This window comes from Geotrypetes seraphini, chromosome 9 (genome assembly GCF_902459505.1).
Source record: "Geotrypetes seraphini chromosome 9, aGeoSer1.1, whole genome shotgun sequence".
NCBI classification, from domain to species: Eukaryota; Metazoa; Chordata; class Amphibia; order Gymnophiona; family Dermophiidae; genus Geotrypetes; species Geotrypetes seraphini.
The window spans coordinates 746,709-762,548 of record NC_047092.1 but is presented as its reverse complement, the minus strand read 5'-3'; the positions used below and the strand labels follow the sequence as shown (position 1 = coordinate 762,548).

Below are 15,840 nucleotides of genomic sequence, written 5' to 3'. Positions count from 1 at the left end.
CTTACTTGTGTACATTCCGGTTCAGCAGGAACTTGTCTAACTTTGTCCTGAATCCCTGGAGGGTGTTTTCCCCTATAACAGCCTCCAGAAGTGCCTTCCAGTTTTCTATCACTCTCTGGGTGAAAAAGAACTTCCTTACGTTTGTACAGAATCTACCCCCTTTTAACTTTAAGTGCTCTCTCATTCTCTCTACCTTGGAGAGGGTGAACAACCTGTCTTTATTTACTAAGTCTATTCCCTTCATTATCTTGAATGTTTCAATCATGTCCCCTCTCAGTCTCCTCTTTTCAAGGGAGAAGAGATCCAGTTTCTCTAATCTCTCGCTGTACGGCAACTCTTCCAGCCCCTTAACCATTTTAGTCGCTCTTCTCTGGACCCTTTCGAGTAGTACTGTGTCCTTCTTCATGTACGGTGACCAGTGCTGGACGCAGTATTCCAGGTGATGGCATACCATGGCCTGGTACAGCAGCATGATAACCTTCTCCGATATGTTCATGATCCCCTTCTTAATCATTCCTAGCATTCTGTTTGCCCTTTATGCCACCGCCGCGCATTACGCGGACGGCTTCATCGACTTGTCGACCAATACTTTTAAGTCTCTTTCCTGGGGGGGTCTCTCCAAGTACCGCACCGGAAATCCTGTATTCGTGTATAAGATTTTAGTTACCCACATGCATCACCTTACACTTATCCACATTGAACCTCATTTGCCATGTCGCGGCCCATTTCTTGAGCATGTTGTAGGTCTTCACAATCCTCCTGCGTCTTCACTACTCTGAATAACTTCATGTCATCTGCAAATTGAATCACCTCACTCGTCGTGCCAATTTCCAGATTGTTTATAAATATGTTGAAGAGCAGAGGCCAAGCACCGAACCCTGCGGCACTCTACTCGTGATGCTTTCTAAATATCATCCATTTATCCCCACTCTGTTTCCTATGCTCCAGCCAGTTTTTAATCCACGTGAATATTTCACCCTCAATTCCACGGCTCGCAATTTTTCGAAGTAGTCATTCATGCGGAACCTTGTCGAACGCCTTCTGAAAATACAGACATACAATGTCGACCAGGTCACCCTTGTCTATCTGCCTGTTTACTCCCTCGAAGAAGTGCAGCAAGTTCGTCAAGCAAGATCTTCCTTTGCTGAAGCCGTGCTATTAGATTGTGTCCATCAAGGTGATCAATGATGCAGTCCTTTATCAGCACCTCTATCATCTTTCCCGGTACCAATGTCAGACACTTCGGTCTGTAGTTTCCCGGATCTCCCCTTGAACCTTTCTTGAAGATCAGCGTAACATTCGCCACCTTCCAGTCTTCCAGAATCCTTTCCTATTTGATTGACAAATTGGCTATTAGTTGAAGCAGTTCAGCTATAGCCCCTTTCAGTTCCTTGATTACCCTCGGATGTATGCCATCCAGTCCCAGGGATTTATCATTTTTAAGCCTATCAATCTGCCTGCATACCTCTTCTAGACTGACTGTCAACCCTGTCAGTTTCCCGTCTTCGTTTCCTGCGTATAGCCTGTCAGCTTCCGGTATATTGTGTATATCCTCTTCGATAAATACAGATGCAAAAAATGTGTTCAGTTTGTTGGCAATGACTTTGTCCTCCTTTAGCACTCCCTTTATTCCATGGTTATCTAATGGCCCTACCGCTTCCTTCGTGGGTCGTTTCTCCTTAATATATTGAAAGAACAGCTTGAAGTTTTTCGCCTCCTTGGCTATTTTTTCCTCGTAGTCTCTTTTGGCCCCTCTTACCACCTTATGGCACTTGCTTTTAATGTTGTTTGTGCTTTTTCCAGTTTTCATCTTTTTGACCTTTTCCATTCCTTAAACAAAGTCTTCTTGTCTCTGATCTGTTCCTTCACCGCTACAGTGAGCCACACGGTATATATAGATTTTGCGCCTCAGTGACTGTGTCCTTAAAAAGGGACCATGCTTGCTCTAGCATTTTTACAGTGCTTATCCTCTTCTTAATCTTCTTCCCCCACCATGAGTCTCATCCCTTCGTAATTCCCTTTTCGGAAGTTCAGTGCTGTGGCCGTCATTTTGGATCGATGTTTTGCCCCTGTGTCCAGGTTGAAGTGGATCATATTAGAAACATAGAAACATAGAAAATGACGGCAGAAAAGGCCCATCTAGTCTGCCCACTCCAACGACCCACCCCCTAACTACCTCCATGAAGAGATCCCACGAGCCAATCCCACCTTTTCTTAAAATCTGGCACACTGCTGGCCTCAATTACTTGTTGTGGAAGATTATTCCAGCTATCAACCACCCTTTCGGTGAAGAAATATTTTCTGGTGTCGCAATGAAATTTCCCACCCCTAATTTTCAACAGATGCCCTCTTGTTGTCATGGGACCTTTAAGAAAAAAGAGATTTTCTTCCACCCTGATATGGCCCATGACGTATTTGAACGTCTCGATCATGTCTCCCCTCTCTCTGCATTCCTCGAGTAAGTATAGCTGCAACTTACCTAGTCGTTCCTCATACGGGAGATCCTTGAGTCCTGAGACCATCCTGGTGGCCATTTGCTGAACCGACTCAACTCTCCACATCCCTTCTACTTCTACACCTTGCGCCGGTCCTCGTAGTCCATTTAGAATTAAGTCCAGAATTGCATTTCCTCTCGTATTTTCCTTGACAAGTTGTTCCAGGAAGCAATTGCCTTCAGCATCCAGAAACTTGGTCTCCCTACCGCAGCTGGAGGTGCCTAGGTTCCAGTCTATCCCCGGATAATTGAAGTCACCCAAGATAACTGCGTTGCCTTCCTTGCAGTTGCATTTAATCTCATCCGTCATTCAATCAATATCTTTGGACTGCCCTGGAAGTCGGTAGTAGATGCCGATCTTCCATTCCGTTCCATTTGTTCCCAGAATTTTGACCTATAGTGACTCTAACTTATCCGTTTCCGTTCCATTTGTTCCCAGAATTTTGACCCATAAGGACTCTAACTTATCCTTCATTTCTGGCATGTTCTGTCCGGTAGACTCAATTCCTTCTTTGACATACAGGGCAATACCCCCCACCTTTATGGCCCACTCTTTTTCTGCGGTATAGCTTGTATCCCAGTAGCACAGTGTCCCAGACGTTTTCCTCTTTCCACCATGTTTCCGTGATGCCGATGATGTTAAGGTTATCTTTTTGTCCCACATCTTATTCCTTAGGCTCCTTGCATTCGTGTACATACACTTGAGTATGCGGCCTGTTACTTTCTAGCATTTCCTTCCCTCTTGTGCCCCTTTTCGATCCATCAGGATTTCTCTCTTGCCTATGATCCAGTGAGTCTTCCCCGCTATCTTCCTGCACGGTATCCTCTGGGTATACTGGTTCCAGAACCATCGACTCTTGGTCAATTGTCGGCTTTCCCCTTTTTCCTAGTGGTCTTCATCACTTAAATAGCACTGAAAGGCATACACAGCGCTGTACATTTTGAAATTTACAGACAGACCCCATACTGGATCAGCCCAATGGTCTATCAAGCCCAGTATCCTACTTCCAGAGTGCACAATTCAGGTCACAAGTACCTGACAGAAACCCAAATAGTAGCAAAGTGTCATGCTGCCAATTCCAGGGCAAGCAGTAGCTTCCTCTATAAACTATGAACTTTTCTTCCAGGAACTTTTACAAACCTTTTTTAAGCCCAGGTACATTAACTGCTGTTACCACATCCTCCGGTAATGAGTTCCAGAGCTTAACTATTTGGTGAGTGAAAAAATATTTCCATATAAGTTCATTGAGTGTTTCCCAGTCTTTGTAATTTATGATAGAGTGAAAAAAACAATTCACTGGTATCCATTCTATAGCACTCAGGATTTTGTAGATTTCAATCATATTCCCCATCAGTCCCTTTTCCAAGTTGAAGATCCCTAAGCTCGTGGAGGGGCATTATCGAAAGGAACGTCTAAGTCCGTTTACGTCCATCTCGCAAGTCGTCCAAGGTTAAAAAGAGCCTAAGACACGTTTTCGAAAGATATGTCCAACTTTTTTTTACTTTCGAAAATCGTCTAATTATACGTCCTGCCGATCTGATCGTCCAAGCCACTAAATCGTCTATCTTTATACCACATTTCCATCCAAGTCCAAAATGCCTAGAACAAGCCCTGTTGGACGTGGGAGGGGTCTGCAAAGTGATGGACTGCACACCCAGACATTCCACCTAAATAGTGGGGTACCTTATAGGGCACTGCTGTGAACTTCACAAAAAGGGTGCCATGGCTTCTCCTCGCTACAGTTCCCTTATAGGTGACGGTGAGCCCCCCAAACCACCTCCAGAATCCCCTAGACCCACCTATCTACCACTCCAATAGCCCTTATGGCTTCAGGAGCCACTTATATACCAGTACAAAAGGGTTTTGGGGGTGTATAGGGCAGTGCAAATGTTTCAGTATCAATGCAGTGATAACAGGGGCTTATGGGTATGGGTCCTCCTCTCTATTGGTCCCTAACCCACCCCCAAGATGGCTTATGCTGCTGGACGACTAGGCTTTCCTATGCCCGGCTGCCAGGTGATGATGGTCTGGAGGCTGAAATTTAAAGTTGTGAATAAAATTTTTATTGGGGGGGGGGGTTGGTGATCACTGGGATAGTATGGGGGGGGTCTGTTTTATGTGTTTGAAGTGCTTACATGCTGTACGACTAAGTCTAAGCCGGCCCACGTCCCGTCCAACTCCCGCCCTCGACACTCCTCCCGAAATGCCCCGTTTAGCTTTGGACGTTGAGCGGCACTATGAAGGCCTAGGTCATTTAGAAATACGTCCAAAACCCGTTTTTATTTTCGGCACTTGGACGTTTTTGAGAAATGTTCGTCCAAGTGCCGACTTAGGCCAGTTTTTAGACGTTTTTCTCTTTCGATTATGAACTCCTTAAGCTTTTCCATCCCTTTTATAATTTTGGTTGCTCTTCTTTGTACCTTTTCTAATTCTGCTATACAGTATCTTTTTCAGTTATTGTGCCCAGAATTGAATGCAGTGCTCAAGGTGAAGTGATTTAGAGGCATTATAATAATCTTGCTCGTATTTAACGACCCTTTTCTAATAATTCCTAGCATTCTCTTTGCTTTTTTGGCCACTGCCACACACCCAGGTACAACTCTCCTAAATGCAACCCCCAATACCCTGACATCCTCCCAAAACTTTTCAGGTGTCTCTCTTGAAGTCTAGGGTCTGGGACAAGAGTAGGTTCCCTCTGCTCCTGCCCCAGCACTACCCTGGGTTTGAAATGGCAGATTTGCTTATTTCCTCTGCTATGTTAACTTTCTTTCTTCTCTCTGTTTGAATATAATTATCTTAGTATTTATTAAATAAGCCTCTTAGAAGGTCCTACCCATGAGCAGGTAATCATATAAACTTTAAATTTAAATTTCATTGGCAGCCATGTCTTATCTTCTTCCATTTCACGGCCACAACCCACCCTTACCTGCATTAATACAACTTACTAAGTTCTACCACCACTCCATTGAGTAAATTAAAGATCTATCAGTTTAATCCTGTTCTTGTATAATTTGGAGCATTGTAATTCAAACACTTATTGTCTGATATTTTTGATAGCTTGAATAGACTTGCAGACATTGTTCTTCCAATCTTGATTTGCAGGAGATTACCCGAGTAATCTCTTTGTTTGTACCGACTGTTGCGTCATTACAGATAGAAAAGAAAATCTTTGAGTGGTTCATGTTAACATGTTTCAACCTGCCTTGGAAACAGTTCAGAATTTGACTCCAGAGTCAATATAAACATCAGATAAAATTGAACTGAATGTGTACGTCAGAATGAAAAGGATGTTTACAGAAATAAATCCTCAGGAAAATATCAATGCCTCCAGAAAAGGAACATCTTATTTCATAATGAAGGAGAAACATTTGCAATCTGTTGAACGTTAAAAATTAAACAGAGCTCTATGTTAATACTGGATTAAAAAAGTTCAGACCAACATAACTTTTCAAAGTTTACCAGTGAACCAACGGCTGACACTTGCACATCATCTTAAACATTGGAACACAGTCCTGGGATACTGCTAATATATGTTGATTCTCCTGCAGCATGGGTGGTAGATGGATGGAATGCCCTCCTGAGGGAAGTGGTGGAGAGGAAAACGGTGATAGAATTCAAAAAAGCGTGGGATAAACATAGAGGATCTCTAATTAGAAAACGAAGAATGTAAATTAAAGAGCTAAGGACAGTACTGGACAGACTTGCATGGTCTGTGTCCCATAGGTGATGATTTGGTATAGGATGGGCTGGGGTGGGCATCAATGGGAACTCCACTAATATGGAACAGGAGGATGTTACTGGCCAGACTTTATGGTAGATAACCTGCAAACAGGATGATTGGATAGGCTGGAGTGAGCTTGGACAACAACTTCGGCATTTGGAACCTAGGACAATACCAGGTGGACTTTACAGTCTATAACCCAGAAATATCAAAGAAGAGACAAGTTAATCTAATCATGTATTTTTAATGGGTATAACTAATGGGCAGACTGGATGGACCGTTCAGATCTTTATCTGCCGTCATTTACTATGTGACTATGTTACTATGAAGTTGAGCTAGGAAAGTCCGAATGTCTTTAGAAATGTTTTCCCTTATCTCTATACTCATGAAGAACTCTGACGCTCATAGAAATCCTATGAGCATCGGAGTTTTTACCTCCGCAGTCGACACTAAAAACGCTAGCACTGCTTTGTAAAGGGGGGGGGGGGTAAAGTAGGTATAAGTGGAGGGGCATTTTCAACATGGACATTGTTTTATGGAACATACACAAAAACCCAATAGCAAATGTCGCCATATTTGAAACAGAAAAGCATCTATCTTATTGTGCATCCTTAGTGCATCTATATTTGTGAACCATTTTTTTGAAAAACACGTGTCCAAAAAATCTGCACAAAAGAAGCCATTGGGATGTACAAGGGGCTAGCATTTGTAGGAGACTGGCCACACAGTCATCCCAACAGAGCAGTGGCTGTATTTCATAATGAAGCATTTCATCGATGTACTTCTCATTCTCATGGATGCTTCTCAGTCTTGGCACCTCGTCTCTCAGTTCCTTTACTTCCTTCATGAGGGATTCAAGCACATGGAACCAGCCCCTCTCCTTGGGTAACATTTTCTTTCAGCCCAGAGGCAGAAGCTGTAACTGGGACAACAATTTTGAAGGTATATTAAACTTAGAAAAGGACTGGATGGCTGAAATGGATTTTTACACTGTGCATTGTTGTGACAGTCATTTTGTTGAACATTGGCTCATTTTTTCCCAACACATGAAAAAAAACCACCTGTCTGATGTGATTAGACTGGACTCCTGAGGAAGGCACCGCGTGCTGAAGCCTGAACTGTGTTGGGACCTTGATACATTTATTGTTTTTACCTTGGCTAATTTCATGCATATATTGGCATCTGCAATCAATATTTCTAATAAGGGAAAGACAAAGGGACTAGGACTTGTAGACTACCTTGTAGTTATACACTCAAAGCAGTTTACATACAGGTACTTCAAGCATTTCCCCTATCAATAAAGGTTATCTGGATACAGAGCGCTACTTTTCCCACTCCTTTTTTGCTTTTTGGTTACCCTTTACTCGGGCACCTTTGTCCCCTTCTTTTTCTACTGAAATGAACTTGGAACATTATTAGGATCTTATTTAGGGTTAGGTGCAACAGTCAAGGCATTACAGCAGCAAGTTGAAATTCAGGGAAGCCAAAGTTCAAGACCCTCTGATGCTCCCTATGACCTTGAACAAACTTTACCTCCCCAAGGGCTCAGATGCAGCTTAAACTGTAAAGTGATTTGGGCAGAGAAATAACTTGTGTACCCGAGTATAACTTGAGTTGATCTTGGATTTGGAGTTTAGAGGCAGAAGGTATCACATCCCCCTGATTTTTCTTGTAATCTTGGATTGGCCATTCCACTAACCATTGCTTTAGCTACAACTTTACAGTAAATAGATCTCATTGCATAAAGTGCTTCTTGGGATAAATAGCCACTTGCTTCTGGGTTGTTTCGTAAATCTAGGCCTTAGATAGTAAGCCCAGTAGCAATGCATTGAAAATTGTGAGCTCAATCCCAGTTTTGAAAAGGCAACTGGTTAAATCTAAAGTCATGTATAAGAAACTTTCTCCCTTACCAGCATCAGAATTTCATTTGGTTCTATAAAGTCTTGTTTTGAATGGTCTTGATTATTGAAACTCACTGTGCTTAGGGTGGCCTGCAGGAGAAATGTAGTTCATAAAGCCTCAGTCACTTTGCTTTATTACAGGCTGGTTGTACTTCCAGCGTGTTCCACCAATTTTGCCTGAATTGCTCTGGGAGAGAATTTCTTTTAAAATGTTACCTTTGATACATAAGGGCCCTAAGAAGAACATTTACATTTTAAATAGCCTCTGTTTTGAAAATTTATGTGCCAAATCAACAACTCGGATCAGAGGGGTCTGTATGTTTGTCTGTCCCAGCATTGCAAAGAATACTTTTTGAAGAAAGAGCGTAAGAACACTCTCCTGTGTGCAACTTGTTGCTGGCGTATATTGGAACAACTACAGATACAGAGTAATTTAAGACACTTTCAAGACATCATCTGTATGTCAGAGTTTATCATTTGATGTGATACTTGGTGTGGGGATTTCACTGAAGCCTGTGGCAGAAAATGATGGAAGTCAAAGGGTCAGGCAAGGGAGTTATGTTTTATAGTATAGTGTAGGGGATTTGTATATGCATTTGGTTGTATTTTAATATTTATTTATTCTGTCTCCTTTTGATGTTCTACATTTTAGTGATTATTTAGGTATTTTGTACTTCACTTAGGTATAAGTAGAACATTTGTGAATAAACTAAACAAACTTAAACCAAGGCTTGAACAGGTGTGTCTGCTACTTGTCTCCAACAGCACACAGCATTGAGAATGCTACTGACATTACGACAGAGTGTACCAGAGGCCAGGGAGAGGGCTATCGAGGTTTCATGAACGTGACATATAGTGGAACACCGTGCCAACGCTGGGACTCGCAGTATCCACACCAGCACAACTTCACACCCGAGAACCACAAGTGCAAGTGAGTGTAAGAGCCTCCCATTAAATTGAGGGCTTCATTCACTAAGGTGTATCTCCCACTTGGTGTCTATAAGAAAAAATAACTAAGCCCCCCCCCCCCCCACACACACACATTTTACAAAACTGCAATAGTGGTTTTTAGTGCAGGCCAGCAGGCTGAATGCTCTGCACTGCTCCTGATGCTCCTAAGGTTTCGGGAGCAGCGCAGAGCATTCAGTGCGCTGGCCTACGTTAAAAACCGCTATCACTGTTTTGTAAAAGGGGGGGTTTAATAAAGAAGACCTCTTACAATCTTAACTGCTGCCTTTATTTTGTACTGAACATCCTCCTAGCTAGTGATAGGAAGAAATGAAAATTGATTTTATTGGTAAAACCAATGGAAGAAACTGATGAAGCTCCATAGGGATGAGTTTTCATTCACAACAACTTAGGAAAAGGCTACAATATATTTCACGTTGTGCGTCATTAACAAACGGAAAGAAGGAAAAATGATGAACGCTGTTTACATAGGGTATTTTATGTTCAAATCTTTTTTTTTTATTGAGGATGCAAAAGATAACAAGGTACACAGCAAGGTCAGCTGAACAAACATCCAATAAAACAAAATTTTGTTATATAAAAAGTAGTAAGCCCATCACCCAGCCATCCCAACCCAACCCAATCCAACCACCAGGGTCCCCGAACGCAACCCTCCCCCCCCTCGAAAAGTATACAGAAGATGACCAACAGGTCTCAAACATTCCAAAGGCCCGTACTCTTGTGGCCCTTGGGCAGCCGCAGAAATCATCCCCAAGTATCTGATCCTGGGAACGAGCACGTTCCACACCAGCAAGAGGATTCAAAAGGAGACTACAACTTCTAGGTAATAAGGAAGCCATATAGGCTCCCCAAACAAGCAGGAAACTACACCGCCTATGAAGGCAACCTACTGCTTCCCAGGCCTCCCATGAGGCCAAATTATGCACCAAAGATCTCCAACTTCAAAAAGAGGGAGGTTCAGAAACAGTCCAGGATTGCAAAATGCATTTGCGAGCAAGAAGACACACCTTATGACACCATTTGGGACCCCCCTTAGGAAAAGCCCCAGGTAGGTCTAGAATCAATTGCTCCACAGTACCCGAAATGGGATTTGGAAATAAGCCCTGTAAATAATGGGCTATGGACTTCAGAAAAGCAACAATCCAACAATAGCAAAAGGAATGAGCAAAGGTATTGGGATCCCGGCCACATTTCAAACATAGAGGTGAATCAATACCCCCAATTTTATGCAACTGTACCTGAGTATAATAGGCCCTATATATCACTCTAACATAATATTCTCTATACACCGCTCCTATTATCAATCTAGGGACCCCCCCCCCCCCCCCCCCGCAGGGCACGCAGAATGTTCAAATGGCTAAGGTCTTTATGAAGTTCATGACTCCAGTTCCCCGGAATCAATGGGGCTACAGAGGGCATTTTTTTAAATTGTATATTCTCCTATAGTGTGTGCAGCATGGCTGTTTGTGTCCACTATTGAGACAGAATGTTTCTACTTTGCCCATCAGACATGTTTTTATATTTCTGTGCCTACCTTGAGATTGTTGATTGGAAGGTGTATATCTAATCAGTTCCTTACAATGCTGATTCCAAAGAAAAGTTACATTTCAATGCCATTATCCTGATTGCAACCAACATTTATGTTTACAGGGATTTGACGGAAAATTATTGTCGAAATCCAGATGGAGAAGAGTCACCCTGGTGTTTCACTACTAACCCCAATATTCGGATTGGTTACTGCACTCAGATACCAATGTGTGATGTCTTTACTGCAGAAGGTAATATATTTTATTTATTTATTTAGCCTGTCCTCCCAAAGGAGCCCAGAATGGGTTACAAAGGTACATTCACAGTATAGAAGGAAAAAATTATTGAAAGACATTTTTGGCAGACATAGCTTAGAAGAATTTGTGGCATTCGTAGAAGATATTACATAGCATAGTATAGATTTAGGATAGCATTCACTGTACTAACAGAATATATCATAATTGTACGAAAGTTTTAATGTTGTAAGCGAGTACATGATTGATGGTCGGCAGTTTAGGACCCGTGAGTAGCGTTGGTCATTATGGAGCTCGTGAGTAGCTTTGGACATTAAGAAGCTCATGAGTAGCGTTGGCCATTAAGGAGCTGGATTTGTGAAGAGGAAGGTTTTCATGGCCTTCCTGAAGTTCCATAGATTGTCTAGCGATCTAATGGATATGGGGATGATGTGCCAGAATCTGGGTTTAAACTGTAAATAAGAGCATTTGCGGGCTGTTTCAGTTTTGAGTGAATGACCAGGTAGTAGTATGAGCCGTCTCTGTTTGAGATCTCAGTGATATGTTTGGGACATAAATTTGTAGTTTTGATGTCATGTAGTTCGGTGTCAGCTTATGGAAGGTCTTGAAGGCTAGGACCAAGGCTTTAAAGGTGCAGCATATTTGGAGTACCACTAAACCTTCCTCCAGGTTACCCCTTGGAAATAGCTAGCTCAATCTTCAAATGCACTTGTTCAAAAGAATAAAAATGGTGGCTAGAGTGCATCAGTAAATAATTTATTTTATTTCTGTGAATAGAATTACCCTGTACAAGTCAGTACTACCGCATTCACTGAGCCCGTTGTGATCTGATTGGGTTAGATAATGGATTCCAAGAAATGTTCCAGGTCTCTATGTGAATGTTGTATTCCTATCATACATAGACTGTGAGAAAAGGCAGAAAAACCTTGTGAAAGTGGGAAACTGCATATCCAAAATGGCAGATGAAATTTAACGTGGACAAGTACAAAGTGATTCATGTAGGGAAGAATTTTCTTAATTATTGTTTCATAATGTTAGGTTCAACATTAGCCCCCTTGTCTGTGAAACTGCGCTAGCAATATCTAGCGCAGGGAGTCGCGCTGCTCCTGACGCTCATAGGAACTCTATGAGCGTCAGGAGCAGCGTGACTCCCCGCGCTAGATACTGCTAGCGCAGTTTCGTAGAAGAGGCCCTAGGAGTCATCAACCAGGAAAAAGGCTGAAGTATCATCATGAATAATTTGTTGAAACCTGTTCAGTGTGACACAGCGTCCAGAAACAGGAAACCGAATGCTATGAATTATTAGGAAATGAATCGAGAATAAAACACAGAATATCACAATGCCTCTGAATCTCTCCATAGTGTGACTACACCTTGACAATTATGTGGAATTCTGATCACCATATTTCAATAAAAGTTATTCCAGAATTAGAATAGGTATGAAGAAGGGTGACCAAGATGATATAGAGGAAGGAGAACTCTCGTGAGAAAAGCTAAAGAGATTAAGATTCATCAGCTTGGAGAAGAGACAGCTGAAGAGAGATAAGATTGATTTCTTGAATGAAGCAGAATAGGTGAACATGAACCGATTGTTTAGTTTTTCAACAAGTTAGAGCCCAAGAGCTTGTCTTGATAGGCAACTATAACATGGGGCTGGAAGGCCCATGTTGGTCATTTGTCAGGACCAGCTGTAAAGTCAAAACAAGGTGTCCTTTTCTTACTAGAGAAGTATCATGGGCATAGCTGGAACCCAATTTAGGCACTCTTCTGCTAAATTCTGTAATTCCACTCAAAAATTTCTGGAATGTCTAAGATACGCCCTCTTTGCAGAGGCGCCAAGCCTTATAGAATAGCATGCAACTTGTTAAGCAAATAATACAAGATTAGCCTTACTGGTGTAAAATGGAGGTATTTTGCTCATAGTTTAAAGTAAGGGCAAAAAAATAAATAAAGAACAGTATGATCATGTTCTTATCCCAGACCTTGTATGTTTTTATCCCTTTCCTTTTTCCTTTGCCCTAGGTTTTATTGTAACCAACTCATGTATTCTTTCCTTCATGTTTTCTGGAGATGTTTTTAATGGTTCCCTCCCCTTTTACTTTTTTACATATTGCAAACTGCTTAGATTTTAACTCCAGTTTTATGTTGCAGTATATCAAATAAATTCAACTTGAACTTGAATATAACATATGAATAGCCTTACTGGTGTAAGATGGAGGCAGTGGGAGGCATGGAAAAGGGCAGGTGTGCAAGCGGAGGCATGAGCAGAATAACAGGCTTGCCACCGAGTGAATTTTAAGCTGATTGGTTGAGGGACAATGGGAGGGAAATCAAGGCTCAGGACCTGTTTCCTGTTCCTTGGAGGCGGCTTTCCCTCCCTCTCACCCCTAACGGCTCTCTTTTTTATCTTTATAGTTTTTGAGAGTTCTTTTCCTTCCCTTTCCTATTGTTTTTAATCTTAATTGGTTTTCTCTTATCAATCAAATTGTATTTCTTTCCTTGCGGTTTATTATGTTTGTATAAGTTGGTTTTTATTATGTTTAGTAGATTTAGTCCCTGTGTTAATTGTATTTGTTTCCCCTAACTTTGTAATTTTTATCGATTTGTACATCGCTTAGAATTTGGAATAGGCGATTAATCAAATTTTGGCCATGAAATTCGGTACATATAGGCAGCGGGGTTTAGGATGTTGCAGTGGTGATGACCCCAAGCTACCGGGTACTGGGCTCATCTGGCGATGAGCGGATGTCATTGGATCGGGTAACCCAGAAATGGGGCATGGAAGCCCTAGCTGACATTGTGGGGGCAGGGAGCTATAATATGGTTTCTTATGGCACACATGTGGTAGCTCGGGAGGTATTATTCAACTGTTATTGTTTGCATAATTTTGGTTTCCCATAAACAGAGCTACAGTCTGGTTTTTCCCAACAGTAAATGTTTGTGTTTTGATTACAGCTTGTTCATTATTAACTGATTCATGTGTCATCTTGATGGTGGAACGTAGAAAGCAGGGGGATGGTGGGGCTTCGTGGAAAGTAAGGTATTAAGGGGGCTGGAGGCCAACCAGGCCTTTCCAGATCCAGATGTTAGTACAAAGACTAGGGTCACTCCATGAAGTTAAACAGTAGCACATTTAAAACAAATATAAACTACTTGAATGTTTATCTTGAGTATAGTTAAGCTGTAGAACTCATTGCCAGAGTAAATGATGACTTGTAATCGAGTTCTCCATCAAATGAAAGGGCCCAGTATTCAATCAGCAGCAGTCAGCATCTTGCTGTCCTCCACCAGTGCTAAACCTAGAAATTCAGTGCTGAATTTCCAGGTTTGCTGAACTGACTAACACATGCCCAGTTAAAATGCCATATTCAGCATTTAACTGCCTGTGGGTTTCTGCGTCAAGATAGGACTGACTTTTATGAACTCCAATTTCTGCTATTAATTTGATTGGTAAAATTCAGAATATCAGCATTTAACCAGCCAAGTGCTGACTCTGTCCCCAAAATAGCTGGTTTTAAGTTTGGCATCAACAAGTTAAACTGAAATTGACAGGTTAGCCTGAACAGGCAGAAACTATTTCTGGTCCGTTAAATCACGTTGACTATCGACCCCATAATATTTGTCATGAACATGTGTAACAAGATCATCTCCTTCCTGTACTTTTTAAAGTCCAAACCTTTTTTTTTTTTTTAACAATTTTAAAGAATCTAAACAAGGTATTCTTTTCTTCCTAGAGTGCTATCATGGGAATGGAAATAACTACCAGGGAAACTTGGCTACCACAAGACTGAAACTGACATGTACAATGTGGAATGAGAACATGGAAGAATTAAAGAGGTACGATAAGTTCAGCCAAGCGTGAATAGACACAGATCTCATGTACTTAGAAAACATGATTTCTTGAGATGTGCAACCAGTGGCAGAGCCTTAGTTCAGGGGTGGACTGACCAGTCTGTAAATCAGGCAGTACCTGAGGGCCCACAGCAGAAGGAGCCCACTCTCTCTTAACCAGTAATACATGTCAAATGGATGGTTAGGGGCTCATGACCATGTCAATCTGCTCCTGCCTTAGTAAATGTGTTTAACCTCTTTACTAAAATATCATTTAAAACCTCTGTATTATCTGCAGTGAGACAATGCGACAGAAATTGATGACGGATTAAGACAAAAGTCCCACGCACAATTGTTCAGCTCTAGGTTTCTTTCCTCGATCCTCTCGATTGCTCCTTGCTTTCCTGACCTCAGCCACAGTCCTTGTCTCTAACACCTCCACTGTGGTATTTTTTTCAAGCACCTCCAAACTTTCATATGAAAAAATTTGTTTCCATTATTTTAGACTCTACCCCTTCTCTTCTTCATTCCATGCCCCCTCGTTCCAGAGCTGCTCTCCAGTTGAAAGAGGTTCAGCCTTTTGTGCATGGAGTTATAAAGTCTGGCCAGTAACATCCTCATATTCCAAGTTAGTGGAGTTCCCATCGATGCCCTCCCCAGCCCAATCCTACACCAAATAATCACATATGGGACACAGACCGTGCAAATCTGTCCAGTACCAGCCTTAGCTCTTTAATTTACATTCTTCATTTTCTAATTAGAGATCCTCTATGTTTATCCCACGATTTTTGAATTCCATCACCATTTTCCTCTCCAACACTTCCCTTGGGAGGTCATTCCAGGCATCTACCACCCTCTCCGTGAAAAAGAATTTCCTAACATTACTCCTAAGTCTTCCTCCCTGCAACCTCAAATTATACCCTCTAGTTTTACCATTTTCTCTTCTCTGGAAAAGATTTGGTTCTATATTCATACCTTTCAAATATTTAAACGTCTGTATCATATCTCCCCTGTCCCTCCTCTCCTCAGAGTATACATATTTAGGTCTTCTAGTCTCTTCTCATACTTCTTTTGGTTCAAACCTCTTACTATTTTCATTGCCTTCCTCTGGACCACTTCAAGTCTTTTTATATCCTTTGCCA

The 15,840-nt window shown here is 41.8% G+C and overlaps 1 protein-coding gene across 5 annotated transcripts in view; it reads left to right on the top strand.

Annotated features, from left to right (window-relative positions):
• HGF (hepatocyte growth factor) overlaps positions 1 to 15,840 on the top strand; it is a 111,770-nt gene that overhangs the window by 36,550 nt on the left and 59,380 nt on the right. For all 5 annotated transcript variants that reach the window (XR_004540727.1, XM_033959762.1, XM_033959761.1 and 2 more), the window contains exons 8-10: positions 8,883 to 9,048; positions 10,737 to 10,864; positions 14,602 to 14,704. Coding sequence is in view for 4 of the 5 variants with exons in the window: in XM_033959762.1 (XP_033815653.1) it covers positions 8,883 to 9,048; positions 10,737 to 10,864; positions 14,602 to 14,704 (397 nt within the window). In the remaining variant the exon portion in view is untranslated. The remainder of the gene's footprint in view (positions 1 to 8,882; positions 9,049 to 10,736; positions 10,865 to 14,601; positions 14,705 to 15,840) is intronic.